This window comes from Lissotriton vulgaris, chromosome 3_1 (assembly GCF_964263255.1).
Source record: "Lissotriton vulgaris chromosome 3_1, aLisVul1.2, whole genome shotgun sequence".
Classification (NCBI taxonomy): domain Eukaryota; kingdom Metazoa; phylum Chordata; class Amphibia; order Caudata; family Salamandridae; genus Lissotriton; species Lissotriton vulgaris.
This window is the reverse complement of record NC_141689.1, coordinates 1,584,349,307-1,584,367,822: the sequence shown is the minus strand read 5'-3', so window position 1 is coordinate 1,584,367,822 and position 18,516 is coordinate 1,584,349,307. Positions and strand designations below refer to the sequence as shown.

The following is an 18,516-nucleotide window of genomic DNA, read 5'->3' as shown; positions in this document are numbered from 1 at the left end:
CTTTTTGGGGATTAAGAAGTACAGCGAGTACACCCCTGTACCCTGTTGCTGTATAGGGACGAGTTCTAGGGACCCTTTTTGCAGCATGCTGAGGACTTCTTGCTGCAATAAGTGTATGTGCTCTGCGGACATAGGATGGTGTTTTGGGGGTATGTTGGGGGGAGTGGAGTTTAGCTCTAGACAATAGCCATACTGAATAAGTTGTCTCACCCATCTGCCTGTGGTAATGCTTTCCCAGACTGGCAGGAACTGTTGTAATCATCCCCCGACCGGTGTTATATGGTCCGGGGGCAGTGACAAGGCGTCACTGTTTAGTATTGGCGGAGGATCTGGTGGTGTTATTCCCCCGTCCTCTGCCCTTGCTGCTGTTGCCACGGTATCCACCTCTATTGTTCTTATTATGGGTGGTATGTGTGCTCCCTTTATTGTATGGAGTCTGCTGGGACGCCTGGCCTCGTGTAGCTCTTTCTTACTGGAGCGACGAAAAGAGCCTCCTCTGAATTGTTGTGACTTCAAGGCCCCCATAGACTTGGCTGTCTCGGAGTCATTTTTAATTTTCTCTAAGATTGTGTCCCCATTAGGGCCAAATAAAAAAATCAGGATTCACAGGCTGATTTAATAATGTGGTTTGAATCTCAGGTTTGAACCCAGTGATACGCAACCAAGCATTTCTCCTGACGATGACACTTGTGTTGATGGCCCTGGCTGCGGTGTCTGCTGCGTCTAGCGCACACTTAATGGATGCGTTGGATATGAGTTTTCCCTCTTGTATCAGTGTTTCTGCTCCCTCCTTATAGACATCAGGCAAATGTTGTAGCAGTTGCTCTAGTGTGTCATAATGCGCCCTATCGTATCTGGCTAATAGGGCCTGTGTATTAGAAATTCTCCAGATATTAGCTACTTGAGCAGCTACCCTTTTCCTAGAAGCTTCTAATATCTTAGACTCCCTGTCTGGAGGAGGAGCATCACCAGTAGTCTGAGTTGGCACGCTTAAGAGCATTGGATACCACCGAGTCCAATGGCAGCTGTCCCTTAATATATGTAGGGTCCACAGGCGCCGGTCTGTATTTTCTTTCAATTCTGGGGTTAACAACCCTTGCTCTTGTGGTTTCCTTGAAAATGTCTCCTGCGTGTTTAAGGACACCTTTCAACATTGGCAATGTCTTGACTGACTTCTTTGAAGTGGAGAAAGTGTCAAACAGGAAGTCCTCTTCAATCAGTCAGCATACATTTCTACATCATGATTCTGTGCTGCCCTTTCTATTAATGCGTTAAACGCAGCTGTATCTTCTGTTGGCGAAATTTTGACAGGATAAGAAGGAGTGTCAGGAATAGTCTGACTCCCCTGGGTCAACAGGGTCAGTCCAGGCTTGAGTCTGGTCATCCTGATCCGTGTTCGCAGGGTAATTATATTGTTCATTATAGTCATACTCCATATCCTCATTAGTGCATGTGGGTGAGTATGCAGAAGTGTCCTGGTCATGGTACCTCACAGTCTCAAAAAGGACAGGCGATGTGGAAGAATCCCTTTTCTTTTTGAGTGGAATTTTATATGATGCGAGAGGATTTTCTGACCTGATCTTCCTTTGATAAATAGTAAGTCTGCCAGATTCGGAGTCGATATGTAGTTTTGACTGGTCATCATAGGAGGGCTCTTGGTACACAATGTCCTCTTCTAGAGGATGACTCTTTCCCATCAACACCTTCTTGGGTGTTTCGACCCCTGTTTTTGGATCGAGCGCCTTAGGGCGTGCAGTCGGGGGCAGTCCGAATTTTATTTGCGGCATAGTGTCTTTCGACAGACTGACCTTTTTCGGGGCCGGCGTCGATATAGGTCCGACCGACTTTGCCTTTTTGGCAATATGTTTTTGGCCTTGCGTCGACTTCGGTGCTTGTTGCGTTGGAGGCGCACTTTTCTGCCTCGATTCGACATGCTCTTTCGAGGCGCTTTTTGATTTCGGCTCGAGGCCTTTGACGAGCTGTGGCCTGTCGACTCGTTCTTCGGATCGAGACCTTCCGAGACTCGAGTCCCTTGTTTGTGTCTCTGTCCGTTGACATCGACCTCGGCGGTTCGACGTGCTTGGCTTTAGTGATGGACTTCAGCACACCGATCTTTCGGTTCGACACCCTTTAGTTTCGACCCCACGGGGTCGTCAACACTCTTTTTCTTAGTCGGATCCGATGGGTTCGAACTCTTCGATCCGAAGACTGTCTTCAGCAGGTTCGGTTTCGTTTTCGGCTCGATGGCTTTCGGTTTCGCTTTAGGTAGTTCGACCGACGGCTCGTGTGATATATTCTTAGCCAGGCCGAGACGCGGGGCTATAGAATGTTCAGCATGATCTTGGCTAAGGCCTTTTGGCGATGCCTCGACCTGAGCCCTTGGAAGTCTTTAAGTGTCTGTTTAGGGCCCAGTACCCACTGTTGGGCCTGGTTCATCGCTCGAGTCGTCATCGACGGCTCCGATGGGGGATACGTCGTTCCTTACCTCGACGACGTTTTCATCCTCGACATTCTCTTCATCGTCTTCATAATATTTGGAGTCATGCTCCGAACATGGATCCGACTGCGGTTCTGGATCCTCAGTCTCGACGACCTCATCATCTTCTTCATCGAAGATATTCACTGGGTCAGGCGCTGGCTTAGTCATTGTTTGCCTTGCGGCACGTCGGAGCCGAAGAGTCTTCTTCGACCTGAATCGAGCACAAGCTAGACAATTGTCCTCATTGTGCTCTGGTGATAAGCACTTGTTGCACACCGGGTGTACATCGATGTGCGGGTACTTGGAGTTACAAAGGGGGCATCGTTTGAACGGGCTCCGTTCCATCGACGATCGGGCCCCTGGTGTCGAAAAGGCCACACGGCTCTCTTAGACGTCCTGCTCATTAAGAACTGGAACAAAGAATTCGGCACCGATCGAGAAAACAATACCGACGACCCCGAAGGCCTTTTGGCCTTTTAGGAAGTTTCCGAACTGGAGTAAAGAAAAGTACATCCAAACCCAATGGCGGAAAAAAACAATCTGAGGATGGAGAGGATGCCCATGCGCACTGTAGTCCTGGGGAGGAGCCACCTATCTCGTGATACTTCGAAGACTCTTCCAGGACAACAATGTGCAATCATCCAGATCCAACACTAGGCGGCGATCTATGCACAGATATGAATTCAGCAGCCCACATGCCTCGAACAAGCACTCGTTCGAAGAATCAACTGATCAAGATAGTTGTTTAAATATGAAACTTCGATAAAAAACCCTGAAGCTCACTAACCCTCAGGGCAGATGTCATCACAACCAGGAAGGCCGTCTTGTTGGTAAGGAGCCTAAGAGGATGGTTGTGCAAGGGCTCAAATGGAGCACACATCAGGAACGCCAGGACTAGACCAAGGTGCCACTGACGCAGGATGAAGGTAGAAGGAGGAAACATTTTGCAAACCTTTAAAAACCTATGTACAAATTAGGGATTTGAAGAGGGATGGCTGGTCAGGCAACCACAGAAAAGCTGACATGGCAGAAAGGTAGTCATTCAAGGTGCTCAAAGTAGAGCCCTGCTGGGCAAGAGAATAAAAAAGGACCTGAGAAATGGGGGCAGAAAGAGGATCAACCCCCTTGTCTGCACACAATGCCACAAACTTGCCACAGCAGCAGGCATATTGTCTTGCTGGAGAGACACCTGGCTGTCAAGGTAATATTATAGACTTTGGGCAGATGGTTGAAAGCGGTCAACTGTTGGGTGGAGTACCCTACCCTGTTGCTGTGACGGAAGCTCCTTCCGAAGGGGCAGCCGGACCAAAGACAAATGGGCATGCTCAACATCTCGGGACAACAAACTCTCGAGCCTAGTCTTTAGCCACAAGGATGACTTGGGCAGGGCCGTTCCTTATCTTTTTGAAACTCTGGGCAGTAGTAGTATGGGCGGAAAGCCGGTAGTCAAGATAGGGAAAGACTGGCAGTCCTGATCTCCCCAGGTGAGCTGCAATCACCTCGGTGAAAACACAAGGGGCACTTGTAAGACCAAAAGGGAACAACCTTTGGCTGCCTGACCCATGGGGCCTGTGGCACTACATCCTCTGCATTGCAGAAGCTGGGAAGTTTGCACGCAGCAGTGGTTGGGAGGGTACAGATGCAGCTGGAAGCCCCTTTCAGCGCTACGAGGCCTCCAGGTTGTTTGCGCTCAACAAAACACTATTAATAATAATAATAACAAAAGGCAGATTGGGAGTGGAGAGGGCCCATAGAAAGGCCTAAGGACTGGCCAAAGTCCTACTGTCCTTAAAGCGCTCCATTGCTGAATCTACCTGGTCTCCGAAGAGACAGGACTCAAAGGGCATGTCTATATGTGGTGCTTGGACTGCTCCAGAAAAGCCAGTTGTCCTCAGCCAGGTGTGGCACAGTAAGGTCACTGTTGATGAAACTGCTCTGGCTAGAGAGTCAATAGTATCAACTCCACATCGGATGGTGAACCTGGCTGCATCTCTGTTGTCGGCAACAGTTTGGGAGAGTGTAGGAAGCAGACTCTGTATATATTGCCACTAGGTGGTAATACAGTGCACAGAGTCCAGGGGTTCTACAAAAGTTTACAGGGCTCTATATAAAACCAAAAATGCTCTATTAGGGGTAGTGTGGGCAAGCAGTCTTAGGCTTAACACAGAGAAGTGTAAGACACTTATTGCACAACAGTGATCAATAATGGGCAAACGACTCAAGATCCACACCAATTTTAGAAAATTATACTTTGTACTTTATTTTACGACCCAGGTCTTCGTAATAAGGTACGTTTTTAATAAAAAAAGACTAATAACTTAAAAAAATCAACACTTATTCACAGTCCATTTTCTATAACATGCTCATTAGCAATGGTTTAGACTTGCTTAGCTTGTGCATAAGGTTAGTATTTTCTTAGTCATTACATTACAGTCCTGACCAAAATGTGTGGAAGGGGGACCGTGTTTACCCTATACTCACTGTGGTTTTTCCTTATGTTAGCACAACCACGCGCACTGCACACGCTGTATGCTGCTTTTGCTTTGCACAAGGTACGAAATAACATGCTTGTTTTTGTGCCACACTTTTTTTTAGAAATAGGCTGCACGTATTTTATTGTTCTGCTTTTCTGCGGAGATTTAGTCAGAACATTTAGTGCAAGGTCAAACAACATTGGACTCTGTTATTCTCTGTGGTCAGGCACTAACACCTAGACACAATGGAAGAGACCCAGCTGCTCTTTACAAGTAGGGCATTTATTATCACAGGTCGAGAGTTTCCATTTTGGAAACAGAGAGGAGGATTTCTAGCAGAGAGAGGTCCCGGAATCAGAGCAACTGCTTTAGGCAATCTGAGATGCAGACCAACTAACAGCAAATGCCAGGTGTGGGGCACATCACCATCCTAGAGATGTTGATTATATCCCAGTGAGGCTAGGCTTAGGCAGATACACCAATAACCAGGATAATGATTTTCATTGTGTATGGTTTAATGGTTAAGCAAATTACATGACTAAGTTTTATATGTTTTCTAACTGCAGCACAGTTGCTTCATAATAGAGCACGATAGTTTCAATTAATATTGCAAACTATTTTTGTGTCTTGCTTCTGTTTATTGTGGACATGCACAAGTGAGAAAACGTAAGGTGATCACCTGCTACCGCAGTTTACTGATAGGAGTAGAGTGTTGTGTTCTAGGGAGCCAACTTACCTGCTACTCTGGGAAGGTTAGGAGTTCTGGTGAGACACCATGAGCTGGGTTGGGGTGCATAGGCACTGATGTGCTATGGTGACTCAGTGTACATATACTGGGGTTCTGTGATCCCAGGCATAGTTCTGTTCCAAAAACAGAATCCCTGCAACTCAGTCACAGAGGGGTTGGAATGTCACAACTCTAGGCAAGGACAAATACCAGTGCGTGCTGCATACAATGGGTACTCTGTGAGGAGACCGATCATACCATAACCAGTTTCCATGTCCAAACACACAAACCACAAGCATGTTTTACAACAGACTAACCCAGATACACAATAGAATTCAAGAATTCCGTTATTTGCCTACTTCTTAATAAAGATCTGTGTGTAGACACGCCTTGGAGATCTTTGACCTCCTTGCTACGGAACAACCATTATGTTTAATGTTAACAGAAACGTGGTTGGGCGAATCATCCAATCCGGACATCTTGGCAGCTATTCCACCCGAGTATAATATTTTTCGTAAAGACAGATTGAAGGGGGGGGAGGGAGGGGGGTGGGGGGTGGGGGGGGGGGCGGTGGCTCTTGTCGTGAACAAGCGGGCTGTTTGTTCTATCATCCCGACTGAAACTATCATTGGTTCTGAGTCTTTGGCTTTCTCCATCACTCTGGCTCCCCATCAAATCCTTACAGGGTTGCTGGTATACAGACCCCCTGGGTCCGACGGGATCTTTCTTTGATGATCTTCATGCAGTTGTGGCAGGCCTAGCGTTGAGGGTGGAGCACTGTGTGTTGGCGGGAGATTTCAACTTCCATATGGATGAGGGCGTGGATCCAGATGTGAATAAGCTATTTGATATCACAGACCCCCTTGGTCTGGTGCCTTTTCTTTCTGGTCGCCCACATGACAAGGGTCACACACTGGATCAGGTCTTTTCCACGGCCACACTTGGACAGAGCTGGTCCCGGTGCTCTGGTCCGACCACAAGCTGGCTAGGTTCTGCATACGGGGCAGGGAGAAATTGCCCAGCACTGAGCCTAGAACACAGGGATCTGTTTCCAGAGCACTCCATTGTGTGACTTCTGGGATGCTAGCTCAGGCTTTTCGGGACCATCCGTGTCCCCTCTTAGGGGACTTGGAGCAGGATGTGGACTCCTTACGGCTGTGGTTGACTGATAGGCTGAATGACCTAGCCCCTGTGTCGGCGTCTCGGGCTATCTCCAAGCGGGTTTCTGCTCCGTGGTTCACGGAAGCACTGCTTGCCTCCCGCGGCCAGTGTAAGGTGGCGGAGAGGGCCTGGCGTTCCCTGTATGACCTGATGGCCAAACTTGCTTACAGGACTGCAATCAAGGCTTATCATCGTGATATCCTTCGCGAGAAAAAGGATTATTTATCTAGGAGGATTGAGGCAGCTTCTAACTCCTGCAAGGAGATTTTCACTGTTGTGAGGGAGTTCATAACTCCTAGATCTAACCTTTCTCAAACTGCTCCCTCTGAGTCATGGGCCTGTGACCTCGCAAAGTTCTTTACAGACAAGATCAAACTGATCCAGGACTCCTTTCAGGGGAGGTCAGTTGAAGTTCAGCCCAGCAGCGGTGATGGGATAGTTCCATCACCCACCCCGGACTCTGCCCTGTGTGTCTTCCCGCCCATTTCTTCTGGCACTTTTGGCAAATCTTAAATCTGGGTCACCGTTAGACCCCTGCCCAGCCAAATTTTTGGCGAGGATGGCGGAGGTGGTAAACCCGCTGGTTAATCCACTCTTGAACCGCTCTTTAAGGGAGGAGATGGTCCCACAGGACTGGAAGCAGGCTATGGGGATCCCCCTCCTCAAAAAGCCGGGCTCTGACTCAGAGGTGTTGGCTAATTACAGGCCTATCTCGCTTCTTCCAGCGTTGGCAAAAATTACGGAAAAGCACGTACATAGCGTGCTGTCTGCTTTTCTGGAGACGAACAATTTGCTGCACCCGTCGCAATCTGGCTTTCGGCCCAATTTGAGTACCGAGACTGCGCTTTTAGAAGTGTCTGAGGCCATCAAGGAGGTTCTGGACTCTGGAGGTAAAGCCATGCTTGTCATGCTTGATCTGTCGGCGGCTTTTGACACCGTCCCCCATGAGGGGCTCCTCGCCAGACTTCATAACATCGGTCTGAGGGGGACGGTGTTCAGCTGGTTTACATCTTTCCTAGCGGGCCGTCGACAAACGGTCTGGGTCCCCCCCAGCTCCGCTGAGATGCCACCATTGGGAGTCGGAGTTCCGCAGGGTTCTGTGTTGAGCCCGACTCTTTTCAACATCTTTATGACCCCCTCTGGCGGCACTGGCGGAGTCTTTTGGGGCCCAGATCGTTTTCTACGCCGATGACACCCAGCTTCTCTTCACGTGTAGGAAAGGGGAGGACTTTGATGGAGAGAGCATTCGGGACTGTCTCGGAGTGGTCTTTAATTGGTTTCAGCAGAACAGCCTTAAATGCAACTCCGACAAGTCGGAGGTGCTGTCCTTTGGCTGTACCTTAGCCCCGGATTGGCAGGCATGGTGGCCGAACGATATGTTTCCTCCAGTTCAGGCATCCCAGGTGGCAAAAAACCTGGGTGTTAAGATAACAATAATCTGACGATGAGATCTCAGATCCTTGGCCTCATGGGCACATGTTTTGGCATTTTAAGGATGCTACAAAAGTTCCTCCCTTTGCTCACTGAAGGGCATAGGAAGATCACGGTGCAAGCTTTGATTGGCTCCAGATTAGATTATGCCAACGTTCTTCATTTGGGTTTCCCAGATTATCTTGTGCAGCGGCTCCAGGTCGTGCAGAATTCTGCGGCGCGTGCCATCTTTGGCCTCCGCAGGCGAGCCAGAGTATCCGGCCTGTTACAGTCACTCCATTGGCTGCCTATCCGACAGCGGATAGTTTTTAAGGCGCAGACGCTGGCCCATAAGGCGCTTTTCGGCTCGGGAGCAAAATACCTTCAGCGCAGGCTTGCTTTTTATCGCCCTACTAGAGCTCTGCGTTCGGATTCTCGGTCTCTTGCGGTGGTCCCCCGGGTTAGGAAGGCCCGTGTGGGGGGGGCGCTCCTTTAGTGTGAGGGCGCCCCAGCTTTGGAGCACTCTGCCATTGGCCCTACGCAGTACTCCGAATCTGTTGTCTTTTAGGAAAAGTTTAAAAACTTGGCTTTTTACTCTTTAGTTATGTTATCTTGTTTGTCTGAAAGTCCTTCATCTGCTATGTTTCTTTTTATGAGCTACCAAATCAAAGCGCCGGGACACTCCGTTGGAGTAGCCGTGCGCTATAAAAATAAAGTATAACATAACATAACATAACATAGTTGAATCAACTAGGGCACCAACAGGCTTTCCAACCATAAAATAAGTAAAAATGCTCAAGAATTATAAATTCAGCTATAACCAATATAGAGTCTCTGCACAGTCTGGTTGGATAGGGCAGAAGCAAGCCTCTACTAAAAGTGGCGAAACACTTTCAGCGAACACCCTGGCCAGCAGAGCCTAGTGCTGAGGAGCCTAAGTGGACCAGCAGGTTATAGAGATCACAAGAGAAACAAGCATTGGAAATGCAATAGGTCTCGCAGTAGTAAAGTTTGAGCTATAGGTGTTATTTATTTTTTTGTTTTTTATTTATGTGTTGTTTTTTCTAAATAGCTAAATTAATAGCTTTCTTCTTTACAAAGCCAATAGTTATAATTTTTGTAAATGTGACACCTCTAACATTTGTAAAGCAACATGTTTTGTATTACCGGGACTTATATGTGACTATATGTCGACTAAATTATGCAGCAAGAAAAATTATGTAGAGTATTGCGGCACAATTTGTGATCATATTTCATTACTTTATCATTTTCATACTTGTTAGCACTGTCTGGGCTGAGACTCCACCTCAAAATTACCAGTTTAACCCTCAAACAAAGCAATAAGCAATGGATGTGTGACCAGTCACCCTTTGCAAATGACCTTCCATTGTGCAGCAATACGTTTTGCAGTATTGTTTAGTTACTGTTGATCTGTTTCAGCTAGAAACTTTTTTTTGTGTTCAACTCTGCAGGATATGCAGCAGACGATGGATTATGTGGCGCTTGCAACAAATCCATCATCATGCAGATAATGTCGCAGCCACAAAATTGCGTAATTCCAGTGGCCCTCGCTATGGGGAAATAAACAATATTCACCAGCCCCATAAGCCAAGTTACACATATGGCCAGACCAGGGCACACGGGGTACTGCAGTCAATTTAGAGTGTGCGAGTTATTAAAATTGGACAACCAGTGTCAGTAGAGACGAGCCACAACTGTTAACGGGGGCTGCACTGCGTTGTGAATGTAACATCTTAAAACAGGCACATTGAGGTTGTAGCTTGTTCTGTGACAGAGGTGTGAGTTACGCAGTTCTCACCACAGAGCCCAGGATAGTCGCTCAGCAGAAAATTCTGGCACCCTGTTTTGTGATTCATTTCAGACGGTTCGAGGGGGAACAGTGGGAGAGACTGAGGCAACCAGAGGAAACGTGGGATGGAGTGATGGAACAAAACAGGGAGGGGATACTTAGGATGGGCTGACGCAGCACAATGTAACAAGCATTGGCAAAGAATATGTACAGCAAAATAAGCAAGGAATAAGGAGACAGGAACTGTAAATACAATGAAAGAAAGTGGAGGCACGGATGAGAGACATAAGAGAGCAGTAAGAAGGGGATGAACTAGAGGAAAAGGGGTGAACAAGAGGAGAAAGAAAGCAATGGCGGGGAAAAAAGCAGGCAGCGGAAAGAGGAGAGGTTAAGAAAAAGACTGATTAGAGGATGTATGAGCAATGGCCAGGGGGCATGAGCCATCAGTTCTGCGCTATGCTGTTCTTGTGACTACCACGGTTCCTCTTTATGGGGAAAATAATAGTCTCTGGGGAAACCCGAGAGTTTCAGAATGTGCACTGAATCCGAGTTCTCAATGTGCAGGAAGGCGGCAGTGGGGATCATGGTAACTTTCCGAGCCCGGCCTGAGCACGTGTCAGGGAGTTCCCCTCGCACAGAATCAGCTGAGGCAGCCTGGCAACAGGTGGGTACTGAGGGGGAGAACGAGGCTCCTGGCACCAAGAATAAAACGAAGATACACACGCACAAACAGAGGCGCCACCAAGGCACGGCTGTCCCCGCGCTCGACATTCACGAGACGGTGGAGGCGAATTGACAGTTTACAAATATTAATACAAATACAATGTGGACAATTGACATAACTAACGACAGTAACCACCTTCCAACTCCGCTATTCCTAGCGTTTGTTTCTTAGAGGTAGTTGATAGTGACATGGCAGGCAGGGGAGGGGGCGGAGCGGGGGTGTGGGAGGAGTGCGGGAACAGACGGCGAGGGGAGGAGAGTAGGAGGAGGAGAGTAGGGGAGGCACGGCCTAGCGGCCGTGCAATCAAGAAGTGAGGGGGCGGGAGAGTAGGCAAGGCAGGCGGCTGGGGGGAGGGGGGAGGAGAAATGCGACATGGCAGGCAGGGGAGGGGGCGGAGCGGGGGTGTGGGAGGAGTGCGGGAACAGACGGCGAGGGGAGGAGAGTAGGAGGAGGAGAGTAGGGGAGGCACGGCCTAGCGGCCGTGCAATCAAGAAGTGAGGGGGCGGGAGAGTAGGCAAGGCAGGCGGCTGGGGGCATGTGCACGCGCTTTTAAGCTCAATGCGCATGCGCATTGAGCTTAAAAGTCACGGGCACTGCAAGGAATCGCAACGATTCCTTGCAAGTTGGATAAAGAGTGGATAAGCCCCCATAGTCTCGCTTGCTCGATGCGCATGCGCATCGACAGGCGAGACCTAAAAATACAGGGTAGGCTACAAAAAAAATTTATCAGAACAGGTGCAGGGCGTCTGATCACTCCTTGTTTTAAGATTCCATTTGCCCTGCATTGTCAATTTTCAATAAAGTGTACACAGGCAATCCTATTACAAAACCGAGCAGCTCAAGAATCTCACCTGGAGTAGAGAGGGGTTCTCCCTTCCTATCTGCTGTAGCAAAGCTGGGAGCAGGGCTGGATTCTGCTGAATAATTTGCCTCATCTGCTGAAATTGCGGCTGGTTTTGTAAGAATTCCAGCGGGTTACCTGAAACACAAAAAATATAACGTTTTAAAGACAATTCCGAAATGTGCAACACATTTCAACTGCTGCTAAATTCTGCCATGATTTAAAAAACAAAAGAGATTGCTCCAGAACAACAGAAGAATAGATTATAACCCACTGCGACTCCACTGCCACAGACACTTCTCTAAATAGGTACAGCCCATCAAAAATTGAAGAACACATTTTATCACAGAATGGGGGTGTAAATTTCTCACTTTCTTTGAAGAGCCACAATACACAAACAGATTCAGGTAAGGCTCGGAATTTCCTGGGGTATTTCTACTCTTTAAAGTAAACACGTTCTTTCACACAGATCTCAAATGGAGGAGCATTTCCTGATTAGCTGTTTTACACAGAAGTGTTTCTCACTTGTAATCAAGGTTCATGGGAGATTAAACTAAACTTATGAAAAAAATGCCCATCTATACAGGAGAAAACCGAAAGAGAAACGAAACGAAAACTTGACTTTTTTTTTTAAACTTATGGTGCGCTAGAAGTGTGTAATTTTTAAGAAAGGGTAGTCGAAGCTATAAAAAGGTACTTTCAAGGCAGCTGCCTTCAGTGCTTAGTTTAGGAACTAACGGACAAAAGTAAACAACAAAAAACTGCAATATTTCTTTGAGGCAACCAAGCTGCCTATCCAGCTTCCAAGGGCACTAGTCTTGCAGCTGATTTTGAGGCTTACAATTAAGCGAAACCATTTTAATTGGATAATTGGCCAACAAAGCACAATGCCTTTAGTCAGAGAAATATGGAGTGTTCATAATTTCCATGCAAATTCTAAACAGGTTTCTCATTCCCATCCAACCCAGTGATTAAAGAAAAACAAAGAGAAAAGAAAATGTATTGCCAGCAACATAAATGCTAGCTAATCAAACTGGTTCTACAGAGAATATTGCGTAATTTCAGCATCTGTTCTAGCATCAGTCTAAGCAGAAGACTCTCACAAATGTAGGAACTGCTCTCAATTGTCACAGAGGGCTGATAAGGAATATGCTACTTACCAGTATGAATCTGTTCTTGGCATGTAGGGCTGCTGACATTCATATCTGTGCATAGATCGCCGCCTAGTGTTGGGTCTGGATGATTGCACATTGTTGTCCTGGAAGAGTCTTCGAAGTATCACAAGATAGGTGGCTCCTCCCTCGGACTACAGTGCGCATGGGCATCCTCTCTATCCTCAGATTGTTTTTCGCCATTGTGGCAGAGATGGAGTATAGTAAAGTAGGAGATGTCCATGCAAGAAAGAATGAATGCTACAGCTGCGACAGGCACCGGGGAGGAGGGTGGGTGATATGAATGTCAGCAGCCCTACATGCCAAGAACAGATGCATACTGGTAAGTAGCATATTCCGTTCGAGGCATGTGGGCTGCTGAATTCATATCTGTGCATAGAATGTATAGCAGTCTCTCCCTTCGCGGTGGCTACCTGTGCCAGCTGCAGCAGTCTGAAAAAGAGTTTTTAGAACAGGCTGTCTTACAGCAGCTTGCTGTTTGGAATGAACATCTACACAGTAGTGTTTTGTGAAGGTATGTATGGTAGACCATGTGGCTGCTCTACATATTTCCTCTAGAGGAATGTTTCCCAGGAAAGCCATAGATGCCCCTAGTTTGCGTGTAGAATGCGCTCTTGGGGGAACTGTTAATGTGCGTTTAAATTTTTGATAACATATTTGAATGCACTTAACGCTCCATCTGGCTAACCCGGATTTTGAAATTGGGTTGCCTTTGTGTTGTGGTGAAAAGGCAACAAACAATTGTTTAGTTTTCCTAAAATCCGTAATTTTGTCAAGGTAGTAAAGAAGAGCTCTTTTGACATCTAGTGTATGTAGTGCTCTTTCAGGTACTGCCTTTGGATTTGGCAAGAACACTGGCAGTTCTATTGTTTGATTGATATGAAAGTGGGATACCACCTTTGGCATGAATTTAGGGTTTGTTCTAAGCACCACCCTATTTGCATGTATTTGGATAAATGGCTCTTGAATAGTTAGGGCTTGCAGTTCGCCAACTCTTCTAAGCGAAGTAATCGCTACCAGAAAAGCCACCTTCCATGTTAGAAATTATTATTCACATGAATGTAACGGCTCAAATGGTGGTCCCATCAGTCTGGTTAAAACAATGTTCAGGTTCCAGACTGGTGAAGGTGGGTGTTTAGGAGGAATGATTCGTTTGAGTCCCTCCATGAATGCTTTAATTGCTGGCACTCGAAACAGCGAAAGATGCTGTCTGTTTTGAAGATAAGCTGCTATGGCAGCTAAGTGTATTCGTATAGATGAATAAGCTAAATTGCAACAATGTAAGTGCAAAAGATAGCAAATGATGTTTTGTGTTGAAGCATCTAATGGGTTTATGTCATTATTGTTACAATAAATGACAAAACGCTTCCACTTTGAAGCGTAACATGCTCTAGTAGCAGGTTTTCTTGCCTCTTTGATAATATTCATGCAGTCTGGAGGCAAGTTTAGGTACCCAAACTCTAGGACTTCAGGAGCCAGATTGCAAGGTTCAGCTGTTGCGGATCTGGGTGCTGTATGTCTCCATGGCTCTGCGTTAGAAGAGCGGGTGTTCGATGCAGTCTTTGATGAGGCACCACGGAGAGTTCTAGAAAAGTTGTGTACCACGGTTGCCTCGCCCATGTTGGAGCAACTAGGATTAGTGTCATTGGATGCTGGCGTAGTTTGCGTGCCACCAGCGGTATTAGTGTTGCTGGGGGAAAAGCGTACGCAAATTTGCCTGACCAGTTCATCCATATCTCATTCCCCTGCGACTGCGGATGTGGGAACCTGGCGGCAAAGTACTGGCATTTTGTGTTTTCCTTTGTGGCAAACAGGTCTATGTCTGGTTGTCCCCACTGTTGGAAGTATGGTTGTAGCACTTTGGAATGAATCTCCCACTCGTGCATCTGTTGGCTGTGTCTGCTGAGCAGATCCGCTATTTGATTGTCCTTGCCTGGGAGGTGTTCCGCCATGAGAAAAATGTTTCTTTGAATGGCCCACTTCCACATGCTTTGAGCTAGGTGTGACAGTTGTGGAGAGTGTGTTCCTCCCTGCTTCTGTATGTAATACATTGCCGTCATGTTGTCCGTCCAGATCAACACAGTCTTGTTGCACAAATGTATTTTGAATGCTTTCAGTGCCAGAAAAACTGCCATCAGTTCTAGTAAGTTAATGTGCATTTTCTTTTGTTGTGTTGTCCATAGGCCTGGCACGGTGTACTGAAGGACATGGGCTCCCCATCCTAACAGGGATTCGTCCGCCGTCATGACTATCTGTGGTACAGGCTCTTGGAACAGTCTACCTTTGCAAAGATTTGTGGTTTCCACCAATGCAGAGAGTTGTATGCACGACTGGTTACCAACACTAGGTCTTTTAATTGTCTTTGAGCCTGGTTCCATTGTTGTGCTAGGCACTGTTGTAGCTGACGCATGTGTAGTCGTGCGTGAGGGACTATGTATATGCACGAAGCCATCATGCCTATGAGTTGCATAAACACTCGTGCAGAGAGCGAGTGTTGTGGCTTGAACATTTGGATGAGCAGTTGCATACTGTTGATCCTTGCTGTGCTTGGGTATGCCTTTGCTGTTAGAGTATCTACTGTTGCTCCCAGGTATTGTTGTACATGGGACGGCTGCAGGTGAGATTTTGGATAGTTCAGCGAGAAGCCTAGACTGTGTAGGAGATGAATGGTGCAAGACTTGTGGCTGGCACATTGCTGGGCAGACTTTGCTTGTATTAGCCAGTCGTCCAGGTACGGGTAGACATGAATATGCGGTCTTCTTAGATGTGCAGCTACTGTCGCTAGGCATTTTGTGAACACCTGTGGGGCTGTTGTCACACCAAAAGGAAGGACTTTGAATTGGTAGTGTTGACCTTGTATTGTAAACCTGAGATACTTCCTGTGAGCCAGGTGTATAGGTATATGGAAGTATGCATCTTTGAGGTCTATAGTTGCGAGGAAGTGTCCTTGCTGCAGCAGTGGTAAGACCTGTTGTAGAGTGAGCATATGGAAATGCTCTGATAGAATGTATTGATTTAGGGGTCTGAGGTCCAATACTGGTCTGAGAGACCCGCCTTTTTTGGGGATTAGGAAGTATAGAGAGTATACCCCTGTACCCTGATGTTGTATTGGTACTGGTTCTATGGCTCCTTTTTGCAGCATACTGATAAAATCTTGCTGCAATAGGTTGAGATGTTCTGTGGACATGGAACGGTGTACGGGTGGTATGTTGGGCGGTGTGGAGATGAGCTCTAGGCAATAGCCATTTTGGATAATTTGTATTACCCACCTGGTGATGTTTTGCCAGGCAGGTAGGAACTGCTGTAGTCATCCCCTGAACGGTGTTGTATGGTCTGGGGGTAGCGACAAGAAGTCACTGCTTGGTGTTGGTAGAGGATCTGGTGGTATTACCTCCTCTCCCTCTGCCCTTGTTGCTATTGCCTCGGTAACCACCTCTATTATTGTTTTTGTTGTAGGTGGTTTGCGTGTTCCCCTTGTAGTTTGAGCTGTGCTGTGACAAGGTACCTCTTGCAGCTCCTCTAATTGGAGCGACGAAAGGAGCCCCTATGTTGTTGGGATTGCAAGGCTCCCATCGACTTAACAGTCTGTGTCCTTCATTTTGTCCAGAATGTTCTCTACAGCTGGACCAAACAAGAAATCTGGATTTACTGGCTGATTTAATATAGTGGACTGAACTTCATTTTTGAAACCTGAGATGCGAAGCCACGCATGTCTTCTAAGCATGACACTGGTGTTAATTGACCTGGCAGCTGTGTCTGCAACGTCTAAGGCACATTTAATGGAGGCATTTCCCTCCTGTACTAGTTCCTCAGCCTGTTCCTTGTAGGGTTCAGGTAAATGGTGGAGGAGTGTCTCTAAGGTGTCATAGTGTGCCCTGTCGCACCTAGCTAGCAGGGCTTGTGCATTTGCAATACGCCATGTGTTTGCTGCTTGGGCAGCTACCCTTTTGCCTGAAGCCTCAAGAATTTTCGACTGTGTCTGGAGGAGGAGGAGCTTCTCCTCTTTGGGAGTTTGCACGTTTACATGCATTGGATACCACCAATGAATCTAGAGGCAGTTGCCCCTTAATATATGTGGGGTCTAATGGTGCTGGCCTTTATTTTTTCTCTATTCTGGGGTTAATTACCTTTGTCCTAGTGGTTTCCTTAAATATGTCTCCTGCATGTTTAAGTACCCCTTTCAACATAGGTAATGTTTTTAAAGACCTTTCTGATGTAGCAAAAGTGTCAAAGAGGAAATCCTCCTCAATGGGGTCTGCATGCATCTCTACATTGTGATGGAGGGCTGCTCTGTCTATTAGTACATTAAATGCAGCCGTATCCTCTGTAGGGGGAAGGCTTGGTAGGGTATGCAGGTGTATCTGGAATGGGTGTAGAGCTATAAGGGTCCACTGAGTCCACCCACGGTTGTGGCTGGGTGTCTGGGTCAGGGTCTACTGGGTAAATGTAATCCTCATTATCTTCATCAACCACCTCTTCCTCCGAGTGTGTGGGTGAATCTGTATGTGTTAGGCATAGCTGGATGGATAGGCTCAAATAGAATAGGGGAAGTAGCACAGTCCCTTTTCTTCTTTAGTGGGATAGTATAGGAGTCTTTACTGGATACTGGTCTGACTTTCCTTTCATAGAGAGTAACTTTGCCAGTATTAGGGTCAATGTAGAGTTTTGACTGTTCTTCTGCTGAGGGGTATGGGTATAGGATCTCCTCTTCTGCAGTTTTTGACTTTAATCGTTTCGGTCCGGCACTGCTTTTCGGGTCGACCAGTTTTGATGATCCAAGAGTTTTTTGCTTTTTGTCAAGGGGAGTTGGAAGTCCAAATTTAATTGGTCCTAAAGGTTTCGGCAGTCCAACTGTGTTTTTTGGCTGTGCTGGTTTCTTTGGAGCTAATGTTTTGATCGGTTCGACATTTCTAGTCGGCTCGATCGACCCCTTTTGAACTTGAGGCGTCTTCGAAAGCTGTTTCGGAACGATGCCTTGATTTTTCGGCTCTATGCCCTTCTGTGGATTGATTGGCTTCGGCTCGATAGTTTGATGGAACTACTTTTGGCTTGTCGACTTTGTTTCGGTTTGACGACCCTTTTGGGATCAAGGCCTTCTCGAAGAACCCCTTTTGATTTTGCAGTCTGAGCCGATTTTACCGGGTCGCAGACTTCGGTTTCGGAGTTTGTATAGGCACGTTGGCCTTCGGCTCGGCGACCTTTTTGTTGGACTCCGATGGGTCTACGTAGTTCGGTCCGAAGACTGTATTGTCTATCAGTTTCGGTTTCGTTTTTGGTACCACTGTTTTTGTTTTCGATACCAATTTTTGATAATGCTCATGAGATGGCTCTTTTTGAATATTCTTAGCAGAGCTGGAGTGCGGGGCTATAGAATCGGTATCGAGATCTTGGCAAAGGCCTTCCGGCGATGCCGCGACCTGAGCCTTTGGAATCGACGTAATGTGTTTGTGGGGGGTGGGTTTACTCACGATTCAGCCCGCTTCGTCACTGGAGTCGTCCTCGACATCTCCAATCCCTTGATAGTCATCTCCTACCTTGACAATGTATTCTTCGTCGTCGACGTAGTAATTGGAGTCATGCTCAGAGTCTTGATCCGCCTGTTCCTCCGATTCTTCGGCTTCGACAAAGTCTTCCTCGTCGTCTAAGATATTTTCTGGCTCCGGCGCTGATGCATTATTAACCTCGTGGCCCTTCGATTCCGGATTGTCTTTTTGGATC

The 18,516-nt window shown here is 47.0% G+C and overlaps 1 protein-coding gene across 1 annotated transcript in view; it reads right to left on the bottom strand.

Moving 5' to 3' along the window:
• RAD23B (RAD23 nucleotide excision repair protein B) overlaps positions 1-18,516 on the bottom strand; it is a 366,676-nt gene that overhangs the window by 55,573 nt on the left and 292,587 nt on the right. Inside the window, exon 8 of the mRNA XM_086962076.1 lies at positions 11,637-11,764. Within this exon, the coding sequence (XP_086818202.1) occupies positions 11,637-11,764 (128 nt within the window). The remainder of the gene's footprint in view (positions 1-11,636; positions 11,765-18,516) is intronic.